Here is a 16210-nt window from a genome sequence, read left to right as displayed (position 1 = left end):
GAGTTAATAATAATAATAATAATAATAATAATGTTGGTCGTCCCTGAATTTATGTTCAAAATCTCCGTGCCGTTGTGACCCCACTTCCAGGTTTAGCCGACAACGAACGCAGACCAAAACACTCTTTCTCTTTCTCTTTCTCTTTCTCTTTCTCTCGTACACCAACAAACACATTCTCTTTCACTTTACCCACTCCCAACCCATTATTATTATTATTATTATCATGGAACCCTAGTTAGTTTCAGTTTTCACTTTAACATACCATGGGTAATTGTTGCAGATCTCCGGCCGCCGTGGCCCGTGAAGACGTCAAATCATCCAATTACTCCTCCAACCACGATCACCCCACCAAGAAAGAAACCAAACCCAAAACCCAAACCCAAACCCAGATCACAGTTCTCAATCAACTCTCTTCCAAAATCTCTATAGAAGACAAGTACATGGTCGACCGTGAGCTGGGTCGAGGTGAATTCGGTGTTACTTACTTATGCATAGATCGGACCACAAGAGAATTGCTCGCCTGCAAGTCCATCTCCAAGCGGAAGCTACGGACGGCTGTCGATATCGAAGACGTAAGGCGAGAAGTGGCGATCATGAAGCACTTGCCCAAGAACTCGAGTATTGTGACGCTGCGGGAGGCGTGTGAGGACGAGAATGCGGTGCATTTGGTCATGGAGTTGTGTGAGGGTGGAGAGCTTTTTGATCGGATTGTTGCCAGGGGGCATTATACCGAACGGGCTGCCGCGAATGTTGCCAGGACTATGGTGGAGGTTGTGCAGCTTTGTCATAAGCATGGTGTGATTCATAGGGATTTGAAACCCGAGAATTTTTTGTTTGCGAATAAGAAGGAGAATTCGCCGCTTAAGGCCATCGATTTTGGACTCTCTATCTTCTTTAAGCCAGGTACATTATGAGTAAAGACAAGTGTGTGTTTGGATGTGCATTTTAAGTCATTCACTTGATAATTGAATAATAAAAACATATTTAGATAAATTGATTTAAAAAGGTAGTGTTTACATCGAAATAGAAAGCAAACGGTTAATATATCTTGTGGTCATAACATTACTATTTATGACATGTTCTGTTGGACATGTTGGACACGACTAAATAAGTAGCTTCACAACCTCCCGCGCAAGGAAACTAAAACTATTAAATGCAAATAGTATACTGGGAATAAGTTATTGAGTTGAATGTGAACATAATGGACTTTGATGATTAGTATGTAATGTATGTTTACTTTATTAAATGACTATACAATAGACACTAGTGGAATGTATGAAGTTACCATTTTTGTAACATGTTGATCAATTATGGCTTGCTTAAATCTTTTAAACGATTAACTCGTTTATATAGGCGAGAAGTTCTCTGAAATTGTTGGAAGCCCTTATTACATGGCCCCCGAGGTGCTTAAACGTAGTTATGGACCTGAGATTGATATATGGAGTGCAGGAGTTATTCTTTACATTCTATTATGTGGTGTTCCTCCATTTTGGGCAGGTAATTATTTACATTCTATTTTCTAGATGATTGATATATTTATCTTAGCGTATTCTTTTTGCTGCTTTGGTTTCATGGTGTAAGTTGATTAAACTTTATTAATAATCTAGAGTGAGTTATGAAATGCAGAATCTGAACAAGGTGTTGCACAGGCTATTCTGCGTGGTCAAATAGATTTCAAACGTGAACCGTGGCCCAGTGTTTCTGAAGGTGCCAAGAGTCTGGTACGCCAGATGTTAGAGCCAGATCCAAAGCTTCGACTCACAGCTGCGCAAGTACTTGGTATGCTTCTTGTTCAAACTTAAAATAATGAAGACACTTGAATATTTAATTTCAATGTTTATCCTGTAATGTTGTTTGATGTATGGTTTTTGTATGTGCAGAGCATCCTTGGCTCCAAAATGCTAAAAAGGCTCCAAATGTACCACTTGGTGATGCTGTGAAGTCAAGATTAAAGCAGTTCTCGTTGATGAATCGGTTTAAGAGAAAGGCTCTAAGGGTTGGTTAAACGACTCTTTTCTCCTTGCGTGTCGGATGCATATTTCTTGTCTAATGGAAATGATTATTAACGTCTATTTGTGATGTTTTAGGTTATTGCTGATTTCTTGTCTAATGATGAAGTTGAAGACATTAAGGAAATGTTCAAAAAGATTGATACGGATGATGATGATATTATTACTACTGAAGAACTGAAAAGTGGACTACAAAAGTTGAATACACCACTTGCAGAGTCTGAACTGCAGCTGCTTATTGAAGCTGTGAGTCTAATTATGATGCATGCTTTCAAATACTTTTCTTGCGCAAAAACAATAACGATGTGTTCCCGACTTTTATAAACTAAAGAAAGAAAGGAAAGAGAATTAAGGAGAGAGAAGAAAGGGAGTGGAAGGAAATGATTTAATTAACTACCGTGCTCTTGAGTTCGAAAGAAATGGAAAGAAAAGTGAAGATTTGTGATAAAAATCATTTGGAAGGATTTAGATCTTTTCTCTCTATTTCTTTCCTTAAAAAAACTGTGGAACACAATTTTACTGACATCCTCATTAAATGAGACTTGGGAACACAACGTACGTGAATGGTTTTTTTTTTAATTAATCCTGCAAGCATTCTAAATGAGCCGATTTAGCTAAGAATCTAATGAATTAAATGAGTAAACTTTGAAACTTAGCTAAGTTTGAAATTGGCCCAAAGGGTCAAAGTTGTCCAAATTTTTGTATTATAGTTATACTTTTGTGAGGTATAGTTTTCTAGAGTGAGACATCATATATCTTCCTAATTCCATGTGGTTAGGCGTGAATCGAACGTTTTTAGTGAACAGTCCGTTAACCGTTAACTTGTGTTCATTTACTTAATAGACGAATGAACATGAACAAAAGATTTTGTTCATTTAGTTAAACGAATGAACATGAACACATTAATCGTTCGTTCTTCTTGTGAATGTTCATTTATTTATATTCAGTTATGTTCGTTCGTTTACCTTCACTTATGTTCGCTAATCTACTTTTGTATAGATTCGTCAGTTTAGTTTTATAACTATATATGCCCAATGCATAGTTTATCACATTACATTTAAGTTTTAACTGGTTTTAGCTCAGTTACATTCGTTTATCTATGTTCAGTTGTGTTTGTTAGTTTACATTCATGAATCATTCATATATATCGTTAACGGGCGAACATTTTCATTTTCTTAACGAATGAACACAAACAAGAAAACTCGTGTCCTTTTATTGTTTGTACAGTTAAAATCAAACGAATGAGGTGTTTACTCGTGGTATTCAATCATTGTTTGGTTACAGGTAGATACTAATGGGAAAGGAACTCTTGATTATGGGGAATTTGTTGCGGTTTCACTCCACCTTAGAAAGATGGCAAACGATGAGCATCTACACAAGGCTTTTTCATACTTTGACAAAAATGGTAACGGGTACATAGAGCCACAAGAGCTTCAGGATTCATTAATGGAAGATGGAGATGAGGATGTTTCCAATATTGCAAATGATATCTTCCAAGAAGTCGACACAGATAAGGTGAGGGCATTTTCGTCATTAACCATGTTTAGAACCATTACACGAGTTTCGTGAACGTTTGTCTTGTGTTGAACGATGCAGGATGGTAAAATCAGCTTTGAGGAGTTTGTTGCTATGATGAAAACAGGAACCGATTGGAGAAAGGCGTCTAGACATTATTCAAGAGGACGGTTCAACAGCCTGAGTGTAAAGCTGATGAAAGATGGTTCTCTGAATCTGGGGAATAATGAGTGAGTAATTATTGTTTGGATTTCTTTGTAATTATGTTATAGGTCCTTGTGTTTGGCTTGCTTAGATTTGAATGACAGCCCCATGTTGTTGCATGTAAGATTCTGGGCTTGTTGGTGAATCTTTAAAAATTGTTGGTGATTCAATATATTCTTCTTAAAGATATAGATTGTCTTTGTAGTGTTATAGACTCAACTAAGTTATTGCATTGTGTTGTATGGTAGGTGCTGGTTTGTTTGTTTAGTCCATGAAATTTATTAAGTTGGTATGTAAACTTATTTAAGCTAAACTCTTAGGCTACCTATAGTTTGGGTGGGTTAATAGGCCTTACGGTTTACTCCCAAACTATGTAATCTATCTCAAGTTGGAGCATAGATACTGATCATGCCTAGCTTTTACAGCGTGACAAATCCGACTTTGAAGTTAGGCTTTAGTTAATAAATTGGCTATTTAGTTTCCGGTTCTAACATGAATAGTGATAGTCATGTCCTGTCTTCAAGCTTCTCCCGAGTGAAGTGGAAATCGGCTTTAATTTGTAGTTCTTCTAAGGAATACTGGGTTCAGCTTCATTATCCTAGCAAATGGCGGAGCAAAACGTGTTTACAAGTAGTCTTGTGTCATGACCTTGTACTTTTATGCACCTAATCTAGATGCAACATTGTGCTTTTATTTAATTTGTAGTATCATATATTTACTAGCATTTTGCACAAATCAAGTTTAGATAATCAGGTACAGGTACTAGTAGTTTGTAGTAATCGCTAGTTGAGAGGTGGTGTGAGGATTAGTACTTAATCGGGATTAATAAGAATTAATAGGAATTAACAATGATTAATCTGCACCTGATCGGAATAATTACACCCATCCGTGTATAGCCTTTGTTTTATTTACTCTTTGGAGCTTATAGTCTACCATCTCAAACTCATATTCTAACCGTTGTTTGCTTCATTGCAAACTCGTTATTTGATGTTTTCAGAACATAAATTATTATTCTTATGTCCGAATTTCAAATCATTAAAATAATTTTATTAATTTACTTCACAAAATAATTTATTATTTTCTCTTATAAAGCTTAAACTTTCCAAAACATAATATATTATTACCTTGATATGTATAAATAACTAAAAATAAGCCCCGGCATGCACACATAACTAGATTTATGTTCACTATTCTGTCTTAAAAAGTTTTTAAGATTTCTAAAATCAAACATACAAATCAATATCAAAACTAATTTTATCATCACTATTTATAAAACAATGTAAGCTGAATTGCAGGCAAATATGTGTTTTGAGTTTAGCCAGTTGAGCTTTGTACCAACCAGTTTGACAAATAAGGCATCTCAATCACAAGAACCTGACCTTACATGTGTATGTATGTATTCAAGTAACATAAAGATTAAAAAACCTCTTTGGGCATCTGTTATCAACAGTTGCCAATAATAAAAATAATACATGTTTAAAATAAGCACGTTAATTATTATGGCCTAGGTCGCTTGAGTGTGCAAGACGGGCACTTATACTGTTTTATGCTTTCAGCCTTGGCAGGTGTGATTTTTACACATTTGCCATGGTACCATCTTTCACATATGTCACATCCAATCCAGAACTCATCAGCATTGTAATTTCCACCGCAGCTTCCACATTGTGTCTCACCATGTTCATCTTCTTCATCCTCATCTGCAACTGCTGCTGCTGCTGCTGATGCCTTTTCCATGCTTTTTATCTGTCCATCACTTGATCTCTGCAGAATAATACATAACGTGACTAAGATATACAATCTCATATTAACGACAAATGATTGATCATGTTATTACTTTTGTTTTGCTTCCACTTTCTGCTGCACTAGCCTTTTCTTTTACAGGTTTTCTTTCTGATACAACTTCAAACACAGTCGCCATTTCGTTTATCATGCTAAACAGACGCTTCCTGTTACAAATAGAAAAATAAAGATTATCAAATAGTATACCAGGTTCAACATTCACATATATCCCAGGAATCCAAATGCAAACGTGTAAAACCAGTCATTTAACATTTTAACTGTGTTTATACAGCAAAATGGTTTTGAGTAGGTTGCTTCAGTTATCTTGTTTTTATCATGTTTATTGTACTACCACAGAGTTAAATGTTAAAAATAAGGATACATGATTCATTGTTATTCATTCACCAAGCAAGTAGCAGTACACCACTATGGTGATAAAATTGCAATCAACATTGTTATGACTTCTGAAAGGAATCTAAGCCTGTTAGTTATTGGTTAAGGCTTTAGAGTTTAGACACAAGCTCAGGACGGTTCCCAAACGAACACAAAACCATTATAATAAAAAATGTATATTATACAACTGAACGTGTTCATATAAAAATCAAGCCTAAAACTGAAAAGAACATGTATTATACAAACTCATGAATTATGACAAGTAGATTGACATGAAATGTGGTGGTTTGAAGCAATTTACTCATGGATACTTAAATCATTTCAAATTTTTTTAAATACAGTTCATATTTGCAAATGTCGAGCATAAAGATAACAAGATTACAAAGGATCAACTCCAAGACAAATGGAGCAAACTCATCGTCACACCCAAGTTCAACATTGTGACAGCAACGTATACATACATATACACAAACCTATGAATATACATACATATCCAAACCTATAAAAATCATTTGTTAATTAAACAATCCATTATATCCACAAGGATTGTAAAAGTGTTCAGTGTTTAGCAAGGAAACAATGACTAATATAAAATCATTGTACCTTAAACCACATGAACAATTAAATAAAACAAAAAAAATTAAGAGATTTATGCAACTGAGAATTCACAACAAAAAAAACGACACTTTTAATCATGATTTTTAACCAAAAAAACTAAGATTGTTGCGATATAGCATGAAGCTTGAAAGTAAACATACTGCACGAAAACCTCCAACCAACAACTATAAAGCAAGCGAATCATAACACAAGCAAAACTATGCAACAAATTACCTTTCGAAAGCATTCAAGCGGACTCCAAGATAGAACGCGACAGAGAGCAACCAACAGTCACTGTGCACCGCAACGAGCGAGAGCCAGTCTTTGCGGTTCATCCCATCTCGCGCAAAGTTAATCCCAAGAGCGGGCTCGGGGAGCTCGGGAGGAACCTCTTCTGCTGGAAGACTCACTTCCCACCTTTCATTTGGATGTCCATAAAGACACAGGTTTTCTTTCTCTAAACCACCAGTCAAATAAACCAATTCATAAAACCAAAATTAATTTAATTAATTTCACGAATTATTCATTATGCAAATATAATAATAACTATTGTTTGTGAATTTCACTGAAGCCCTAACTAAGATCTGTATAAATTAATTAATTAAAGTGATACCTGGATCGCAGATTCCATAGAACTCATCAACATCTGGTAAATTAAAATTAAAATTAAAATTAAATTAAAAAAAGGTGAGTGAGAGTGAATTAGGTTAAAGAGAGATTGATTGAATAATTACCGTAAGTCAAAGCACGAAGTATGGCAGAACGACGGCCGCTGTAATCTTTGAAGATCTCTTCGACAGTGGAAGCCATTCAAATATATAAAAAAAATTAACAGATCTGGATAATAAACTAATTTCAAATTTCAATCTGTTGGTTTGTTTGTGCAGAGATCAATAGTGTATGTATGTATATACATGTAGGTATATAATATAATGTTTGAAAAACAGATTTGATGAGAGAAAGCAAATCGAAAGAAAGAAAAGGGGTATTATGGTCCCCCAGCAATTCAATTTTTGTTATTATTTTTACTACTAGACGTGTGCCTGCGCGATGCAGCGGGAAATACAGGCGTTAATAATCACGTAAGAGATTTTTGGGTGCTTATTGTTACATTTGAAACTGTGGATTAAGAATTCTTATTTTAAACTCAATTTAGTAGCGAAGTACAAATGAAACCGAAATCTAACCATTGTTAATGGTTTGTTTTTGTTAGGTTTTAATTTTCAACGATTTGGTTTCAGTTTTCGATGACAAAAAACGGCTTGGCTCACGGCTTAGTTTAAAACCATCAAAACCGGACCACAAACGCATATACGTAAGATGTTATTTTTTTAACTGAAAACAAACTATGACAATCTCATACTCAAATTAAAGAGAATTAAATGCTCGTTTTTATGGTGCATTTTTTTTTAAAAAAAATATTAGCGTATGAAAAAGTTATGACCGTTTAAAAATCGTGGGGGAATTTGGGTTAAAAGTGAAATTATAAGTAATATATAGTTAAAAGATGGGGGATTAAAGCTGTAACTATTCTTTAAACTTCCAAATGGTGATTAAAGTTGAGGGGGCAATGTTGTAAATAATTTGAAGAATTATAAAAGAAACATTAAATTTAGTGTTAGAATGACTACTATACCCCTTTTTATAGTTGTACTATGTGCTTAAACAATTGTAAATCCCTTAAAATCTAGTGTCTTAATTTACCCTTGTTTGATGTATTATATATAGTATAGATTATTTTCTTATTTCACGCTTACCCTTTACTCACTCCTACTAATTAAATACATTTTTTTACTAACCATTTTCACCCTATGTGATTAGGGGTTTAACTAGGCCAAGGGGTATACATTGATGGCGTGGTGGTGATGTCCACTAGTCCTAGGTGGCAGCTAAGGTGACTCTTCTCACGCAAGTGGTCTCACTAGAACACCGTCTCTCATAGTTTGGTCACATGTGACTTGAGTCTTCTGACCATGATCAGTATACTCATTCACTCATCCTTCTCCTCTCATCCAATCATATATTATTATTATTTTTTTGTTTTTTTTGTTTTTTAATTATTTTTATTATTAATAATGGAATGATGGAGAATGGTGCTTGATTGAATGGTGACGTCGAATGATGGGAGGGATGTTGACGTGACGCAGACATGGCGAATGAGGGAAATGATGTTGATGGGTGTATTCCTCTTAGCTTTACAGAGATGACGATGGATGACGGACTGGTAATGATGTTAATGGTGTTGGGTTGCGTGATAAGGGGTTGACGGATTTTATAAGGTGTTTGGCTGAGCTTATTTTTTTGCTTTTTGCATTTTGGAGGGGCAAAATGTCCAAAATGCCCCTCCAAAAGCACCTAAAAGCACCAAATTGAAGCTTTTTTGCTTTTTGAATGGGCATTTTGGACATTTTGTCCCTCCAAAAAGCAAAAAGCAAAAAACAAAAAAAATAAGCTCAGCCAAACACCCCCTTAATGTGTAGCCTGAATCCAATATGTATTATTGTTCTTGTCAAAGATTTTGAGTCTAACCCACACACACATAGAGCATGGCACATTTAACCTTTTCGTCATGGTAATGTAGCTCAGTTAGTTAAAGAGACGTGAATCCGATCCTAAGTGTCATTTGCCTTATGGTTGGGTCACTGGGTGAGGCTTAGGGGTGCAAACAAGCCGAACCGAGCCCGAGATTGGCTTGTTTAACTTACACAGAGCTCGACCTCGGCTCGTGAGTAATTTCATGCTCGAGCTCGGCTCATTTACTACTTTATAAATTATTTTTTATATATTTATAATCATATATATGTATATGGGAAGTTAACGTACAAATTAAATTACTGTGCTAACTGTGCGAATCAAGCAGTGTAATTATATATACAAATAGTGTAATTAAGTCATTACATCGTAGTGTAATTACACTATGTTTTATATATAGTTACACTATTTGATTCCCACAATTAGTACGTTAATTTAAATTGCATTTGATTCAAACCCTATGTGTGTGTGTGTATTTCAATTATAGACTTATATATAACATAATATATTATTTAGTTATCTTTTCATAACTATATATTAATTAATAATATAAAAATTTTATAAATGGTAGGCTCATTTAGGCTTGCGGAGCCAGCTTGAGCTCGATAAATAAAGCTTGGACTCTGCCTTGCTACTAAACGAGCTTACTTTTAGGCTCGAGCTCAAGCTCAGGCTTGTGTAAGCTTGCCTTGGTCGAGCTTTTTCACAAGCCAGTCTCGAGTAGCTCTTGAGCAGCTCGGCTCGTTTGCACCTGCAGTGAGGCTGATTTACCTTTAGCTTTTTCACGAGCCAGTCTTGAGTAGCTCTTGAGCAGCTCGGCTCGTTTGCACCCGCAGTGAGGCTGATTTACCTTTAGCGTGTTGGGTCTGGACCTGTAATACATGAGTCACTAACCTAGTATAAAAATAAATTAATATGGATTGTCATAATTGTTAAAATGAAAATTTTAAGATAACACAATACTGTTAAGTAAAACTTTGTTTTATTAAATATTTAAATGTACCTTTTACTTCCTTACGTTGACTAGATACAGTTCATAAAGGTAACTTACGGTTTTGTTCAAATCGTTAAAGGCTCATGTGATTTCATATAAAGCGGCTCTTCATTCTTGAATTACCAATTATTTTATGTTCACAATTCTAGAAATCGTTGGTGGAGCCCCCTTTTATGCCCTTATTTCGTATCAAACATCATTTTAGTTGAACTTTGTTATTGTCTTCTATTGTATATTGGTTGTTTCATGATGTTCATTATAGTACTTATTTTACTATCTCATGACATCCTCTGAAATTGGTAGCTTTCTAGTTATGTTGTATTATAACCATCACTAGCACAATAGCACTATATATTTTTTTACTTTCGTTTTTGTTGTAGAGATTTTCTAGTGTTGTTATTCTCACTTGAAAGTTGAAACAACATGTCTATCTCTTGGAATAAAGGTATGGTTTGTCTACAATACACCTTCCATCTACCCTTTCCAAACTCTACCGATAGTTTTGTCATGTATAAAATTTTTAAGTATGGCTGTATATATATTCATAATCGGTGGCCAATGTCATATTGTGAAAAAAAAAAGGTTTAAAACAAACCACTGTTTCTACTTTATTTATTTATTTATTTATTTACTTGGACCACCAGCTATTGACCAATTTTAGACAGTTACATGGTTCAATTATTGAGTACTAGGGGCTATGGAAAGATTTTCAAAATGAAACTTCGGGGCTAAATTTAGTTGATGAGGTAATCCTTCTACTCTCCTAACGATTTTGCTGATATGATACAATTTGGATTATTACCCAGATTAAAAGATGATTTAGAAAGATAATATTTTTAATAGACCTTGTGACTTACAAAGATAATATTTTGTTAATAGACCTTGTCACCCATGTGGGCATGACTTTCCAAGAAGAATGATACTTTCTCTGTCTCTGTCTACATTTTTTTTTATTTGTCACATTACAAATATTCACTTTCAAAGTTTATTAGCCAATTTCCAAGTTTACTCTTAAACACACACAATTAACATTAATAAACAATATTGTTGGACCCAATTTTCAAGGGAATTATTATCATTTGGTAAACAAAGAAAACAATGATTTAATCTACCTAAAACTTTGTGTTTTTCAAACTAAGACACTTTAACCAGAACGAGGGATGTCATCCCAGATTGGTTTGATATATATGATAATTAGTTAAAGTAAAGTGTAAAAGCTAACAAAGCATTTTGCTTGTGTGGATTACTTACTAGTAGATTATTTGTATTTGTAAAAGAATGATTTAATAGATGGAATAAAATGGAGAAACTCTCTATTCATATTGGTGATACTAGTAGTGTTCATAGTTATAAAAAAGTATAAACATAATAAACCTTCAAAGATACAAGGATTTACTAAATCAAAATAAATATCGACATTGTTTATTGTACACAATATGATATCCTAAAGAGTCCAAGTCGAATATGACTAAAGGCGAAAACTTAAGTCAAATACGACTAAATGCGAAAATTGATGCTTGCAGACCTTTCTTAAAATTTGCATTATCATTGTGTGGTCATGACGAGAGCAACTAATAGAGTCTAGAATCTACACTCAAACAAACAATTCAATTACTCAATTACTATGACATAATAACCCGATCCGATATGGGAGGTCTCCGATTACCCAATTCAAAATGGGAAGTCTTTGATACAAAGTTAAAGAATTCCTAATACTTAGATAATAATAAACATTCACACCCTCTTCACTAGAACAAAAGGTATAAATAAGCACTTATAGAATAACATGTCCTAAACTTCAGTAAGCTTTTATTAATAGAATAATAGCCGAAATTCCAGCTACTAATTTACCCATTATCGCCTCTTTTGATAAATGATTTGATCAAGATATGGGACCGTATCAGCAACAAGTGTCTTTAAAAACGAAATTTCTTAGAAATAATCGGCTTAAATGCTATACAACGGGAAACTCCCTGGGTTACTAAAGGTTGCAGTTACTGAAGAAAATATATATATTTAATTATTCAAAAGGATGTTGCTAGTTTCTTTCATCTTAAAAGAAACTGATATGTTTACATTGTTAGTGACAAGTCTGGTGACTTGTTGAAAACAAAACAAATGGCAATCGTTTTGCGATATGTTGGCTTCTTCGAAAACTTAATCATTTTGATGAACGTGGCTTGCTCCCACAGTAAACAAACAAACATTCTTCAAGAAAACAAGAAAGTTTTCAGCAAAGCCTGGGGTGTCTCTCTGGTTTCAATTAGATGTGCATTGGTCGGTTTGAGGCGGTTTTAGACCAAATCCATAACCATAACCGATATGTCGGTTAATGGATAACCATAACCTAACCGATATGTTATGGTAGTTTCGGTTAATCGGTTTTGAAGGTTATAGTGAGTCGGTTATGGGTCGGTTAACAGTAAACAAAACAATATAACTAGGCCTAAGAGTTTGATACCAAATATTAGAAAAACGACTTGACGTAATTCAACAAAATGTATAATCCAAAACATTAATATCAAATATTTTTTTTAGAAAAGGCATTATATAATCTAACAATGAAATTTAAGTTAATTTGATAACAAAAGTTGAACCGAACACATCAAAATGGTATAATCCGACAATATGTTTGTTGAAAATAAATTCCAAACATATGGTTGGTTAAATAAATGAGTCCGATCGCTTATAGCGGGTTTGGAAGTATCTTTAACCAAAACCGACCCGCATTTGGCGGTTTTCAAAAATTTATTAAAACCGAACCACCGTTATGACGGTTATCGGTTAAAATCGGTTCGGTTATGGCGGTTATGGTTCGGTTAACGGTTAAGTTACTCACCCCTAGTTTCAATACATTATGTTAAGTAATCCACAAATTTATGGAAATTATGTAATAGCAATCATCTACAACAAGACCAATTCAGTTTGTAATTAACAAGTTTTCAATATAACAACACTTTACAGAATTATAAAACTAATATTTTTCTAAGTGAGAACACTTTTCTAGTTTTATAATACAGATTAGTTAAGGATATATTACATGACGTCAAAATTATATGACATCTAATAGTTTTATACTAGGCAGCTGTCAAAATCCAAGAGTGGAAAAACGGACGTTGGTAAAACCCGAGTGTTATGGCGATTAGTCAACACGAATTCGATCAGTGTCAGTTGCATTCGTTACAGTATAGACACCATTGGTAAAATTTGAGCGTTAAAACCCAAAAAATAATTCGTCAAATTAACATATGAAAACATTAACATATAAGAAAACATTAGCATATGAGAAAACAAAATATTTAAGATCATGTTTATTTGGTTGGCAAATCCGGATGGTGGTAAAACTCAAGCGCTGTCGGTCCAAGCATTGAGTCGGTAACTTGACACGAATTCGGTAGGTTTCGATTAAGTACGTTACGGTAACGGAACTAAAAAACGAAAAAATATAGAAATTGAGGTGGACCAACGACCATTTGGGGGGGGGGTTATGGGCTTTAAATAAAGCCGCGAGTCTGTACGAACTCGGTCGGTTTCTTTCAGGTATGTTATGGTACCGGAACTAAAACAAAAAAAATATTGACGTTTGCTCGGTTTCTATTACGTTTATTATAGTAACTAAAATAGAAAAAACAAAATTCACCGACCAATACGGTGCCGTCAAATGGCTCAATAGGCCACTTGCGGCACCAAAGTTCTTATTTATATATAGTGGTAATATCCGACTAAGTAAAATTTTATAACTTAAAAAAATGATCTTTAAACTAGTTCCACTAGCATTCACATCTTGAATTGTAATTCATATAAAAAGTTAACCAGATTCCACATAAATCACACACTAAATCAGAATCTAGCCAACAAACTTGACGATTGCAACGGCTAAACAAGAAAACTGTTACCTCAGGAAGATGTCAACAGCAGCTTGATACCCTTTTTCTGTTCAGATGTCAATCTTGTAGGGAACTTGATATCAAACTTGATTCTTAAATTCCCTCTTTTTGTTGGTTCTTTGGGAATAGGCATACCTTCGCCTTTAACTATTTCCTCATATGTTGGACCGACTACATTATTAACAGGAACGGTTAAACTTCGTCCATCAAGGGTTGAGATTTGTGCAGTGTAACCGGTCAAAGCTTCCACTAATGTTATCTTTTGAGTCACAACAAGATCGTTGCCGTCTCTTTTAAAAACGGGATGTGGTTTTTCATCGATTATGAACACAAGATCAGCAGGAATGACACCTCGTTGCTCATTTCCTTTTTCCGGGAACGTTATTTTGGTGCCCTTTTTCCAGCCGGGTTTGATCTCGATTGCAAGTATTTCTTCCACTGTGGTTGTCCTCCTACATTATATCCAAAGGTTCATATTATTGCATGTGGGTCAAATACTCAAGTGGGTAAAGTTCAAAACTTTATATAATAAGAAAAGGGTTGAAATGTATACGAGATGTAGACATACTTTTAGACAATATCCCATTTTGGATTATTCACCTTTTGTCCATTTTAGGCATCATATTTAATTTTCTAATATGATGAAATCTAATGTATGTACTAAGCGTAATAAAACCGAAACTACATTGGGTTAAATAAAACACAAGTTTGTGTTAAAAAGAGTATTTTGTGTAAAACACACACTATGTCGAATTTGATCCCGTGCTCTGAAAATCGTCACCATAAACCACCCAACCATCTCTATTTGCTTAAAAAACCGTTCGCCTTTTAAAAATCATCGAAAAACCATTTAAAGTTTAGAAATTTGCTACAAAATCCATTCCATGCAGCCATATCAACGTACGTTTAGAAGCTTTAGCAGTCAAAATCTTCTTGGTTGGGAAAGTAGGATACTTTTCGTTGTTTGGTAACCAAATTCGATGAGTGAAAGTGTGCCGATACAAATACACACAATGTCATAAAACACAAAATAACAATAAATAAGTAACTTCAAAATCTTACCCGGTACCATCAAAAACATCCCTTGAAATTTTCATCTTTTTGGTAGTTCCTTTAAACAAGTCCTCCAAGCTACAAGGCAATGTCCGCTCAATCAACGCCCCTTTTCTTGGCGGCACACTTGCCGATCCTTCACCACCAGCACCAGGACCACCAGCCGCCCCTCTGAACTGAGAAAATATATCCTCTCTGAACATACCCCTCGGAAACTGTCCCCCATGTGACCCACCAAACGGACTAGAGAACCCGAAAAACTCTGAAAAAATATCATCTGCATTCCTTGGATTAAACCTAAATGACCCAGAACCGCCATGGTGCGGCATCCCGGATGACGGCGGCACCTGCCCCTTCAAACCCTCTTCACCATATTGATCATAAATAGCTTTCTTTTGGGGATCACTCAAAACCTGCCCAGAAACCCCTAATTAGAAAACACTAAATTTGGGTATATACATATATATTAGATCAATCAATTACACAATGTTGCATTCGGGTATTAGGGTTGTGATCAGAATGCAATTGAAGTAACTAATAAAGTATGATTTTTTATATTTTTTTAATAAATAGAAGTGAAAGAGAGACAGAGAGATATACATCGTAGGCTTCGGAGATGGTTTTGAATTTGGCTTCGGCGTCTTTTTTGTTGTTGGGGTTTTTGTCGGGGTGCCACTTCATGGCAAGTTTCCGATAAGCTTTCTTGAGATCGTTGTCAGTAGCGTTGCGATCGACTTGAAGAACCTTGTAGTAGTCAACTCCCATAATTAATTAATTGCTCTGTTGTGTTTCGTTTGTTTAGGGTTTATATGTTTTTTGGAGTCCAAATTGATTCAACAGAGATGAATGAATGAATGAATGAATGAGGTGGACAAATCTTGTCTTCTTTTATATTCGTCGGTACCTCATTATCCGTCAAACTTATCTCGTTTCACTTTTTAAGTTTTTGTATAATTTTAAAAATTTTGAAGGTGAATTTCTTTTTTGTCCAAGAATCACAAACTCTCAACTTAATTTTTTGTCTTTATTCATTAATAACTTTTATATAATTATAAACTACGAAGTATTACTCTATTGTTACCAGGGACACATGACATTATTTAACTGAAAATATAATTAACTTACGACTAGAAACCAAAATAGTTATACATTTTAAAAATTAGGATCTGTTCGTTAAACATTTTAGCTGAACTGAAATGGTTAAAGAGGGAAACACAAAAACCAATATTGCAATTTACTGGATTCTA

General features: G+C 34.6%; 3 protein-coding genes across 4 annotated transcripts; 1 reads left to right on the top strand and 2 right to left on the bottom strand.

Annotated features, from left to right (window-relative positions):
- Positions 1 to 152: 152 nt before the first annotated feature.
- On the top strand, positions 153 to 3868 carry LOC143612121 (calcium-dependent protein kinase 13-like). The gene is made up of 7 exons (XM_077086181.1): positions 153 to 903; positions 1354 to 1497; positions 1627 to 1779; positions 1881 to 1996; positions 2088 to 2255; positions 3294 to 3524; positions 3606 to 3868. Exons 1-7 carry the CDS (start codon positions 264 to 266, stop codon positions 3756 to 3758), a joined length of 1605 nt encoding a protein of 534 aa, XP_076942296.1. The 5' UTR covers positions 153 to 263; the 3' UTR covers positions 3759 to 3868.
- Positions 3869 to 5202: 1334 nt separating this feature from the next.
- Positions 5203 to 7449, bottom strand: LOC143612110 (PHD finger protein ALFIN-LIKE 2-like). Its single transcript, XM_077086175.1, has 5 exons — positions 7232 to 7449; positions 7111 to 7143; positions 6732 to 6954; positions 5563 to 5674; positions 5203 to 5489 (listed from the first exon to the last, which is right to left on the bottom strand). The coding sequence occupies exons 1-5, from the start codon at positions 7305 to 7307 to the stop codon at positions 5226 to 5228; spliced, it is 708 nt and encodes a 235-aa protein (XP_076942290.1). The 5' UTR covers positions 7308 to 7449; the 3' UTR covers positions 5203 to 5225.
- A 3969-nt stretch (positions 7450 to 11418) lies between these two features.
- LOC143612112 (uncharacterized) lies at positions 11419 to 15803 on the bottom strand. Of its 2 annotated transcripts, XM_077086177.1 has the most exons (4): positions 15564 to 15803; positions 14973 to 15376; positions 13920 to 14362; positions 11419 to 11611 (listed from the first exon to the last, which is right to left on the bottom strand). In XM_077086177.1, exons 1-3 carry the CDS (start codon positions 15726 to 15728, stop codon positions 13921 to 13923), a joined length of 1011 nt encoding a protein of 336 aa, XP_076942292.1. In that variant the 5' UTR covers positions 15729 to 15803; the 3' UTR covers positions 11419 to 11611; position 13920. The 2 variants fall into 2 exon arrangements, with proteins under 2 accessions (XP_076942292.1, XP_076942291.1); XM_077086176.1 differs by lacking the exon at positions 11419 to 11611 and having other exon boundaries at positions 13767 to 14362.
- Between the last annotated feature and the right edge of the window lie 407 nt (positions 15804 to 16210).

Source organism: Bidens hawaiensis, unplaced genomic scaffold (assembly GCF_021521415.1).
Source record: "Bidens hawaiensis isolate Kalapana, Puna unplaced genomic scaffold, B.hawaiensis_p1.1 tig00033232_1, whole genome shotgun sequence".
Taxonomy (NCBI): Eukaryota; Viridiplantae; Streptophyta; class Magnoliopsida; order Asterales; family Asteraceae; genus Bidens; species Bidens hawaiensis.
Note: the sequence above shows the minus strand (reverse complement) of the source record. Positions and strands in the feature narration are given on the sequence as shown.

What these genes read in the sequence shown, in the direction of transcription:
- LOC143612121 (XM_077086181.1), top strand. Translation starts at nt 264, where the DNA reads ATGGGTAATTGTTGCAGATCTCCGGCCGCCGTGGCCCGTGAAGACGTC. An exon ending in TTAAGAGAAAGGCTCTAAGG is followed by an intron (nt 1,997 to 2,087) that starts GTTGGTTAAACG and finishes GTGATGTTTTAG; the next exon opens with GTTATTGCTGATTTCTTGTC. An exon ending in TGCAGCTGCTTATTGAAGCT is followed by an intron (nt 2,256 to 3,293) that starts GTGAGTCTAATT and finishes GTTTGGTTACAG; the next exon opens with GTAGATACTAATGGGAAAGG.
- LOC143612110 (XM_077086175.1), bottom strand. Translation starts at nt 7,307, where the DNA reads ATGGCTTCCACTGTCGAAGAGATCTTCAAAGATTACAGCGGCCGTCGT. An exon ending in ACTTCGTGCTTTGACTTACG is followed by an intron (nt 7,144 to 7,231) that starts GTAATTATTCAA and finishes TTAATTTACCAG; the next exon opens with ATGTTGATGAGTTCTATGGA. An exon ending in AAAGTGGAAGCAAAACAAAA is followed by an intron (nt 5,490 to 5,562) that starts GTAATAACATGA and finishes ATTATTCTGCAG; the next exon opens with AGATCAAGTGATGGACAGAT.
- LOC143612112 (XM_077086177.1), bottom strand. Translation starts at nt 15,728, where the DNA reads ATGGGAGTTGACTACTACAAGGTTCTTCAAGTCGATCGCAACGCTACT. An exon ending in CCATCTCCGAAGCCTACGAT is followed by an intron (nt 15,377 to 15,563) that starts GTATATCTCTCT and finishes GTTTCTGGGCAG; the next exon opens with GTTTTGAGTGATCCCCAAAA. An exon ending in GATGTTTTTGATGGTACCGG is followed by an intron (nt 14,363 to 14,972) that starts GTAAGATTTTGA and finishes GATATAATGTAG; the next exon opens with GAGGACAACCACAGTGGAAG.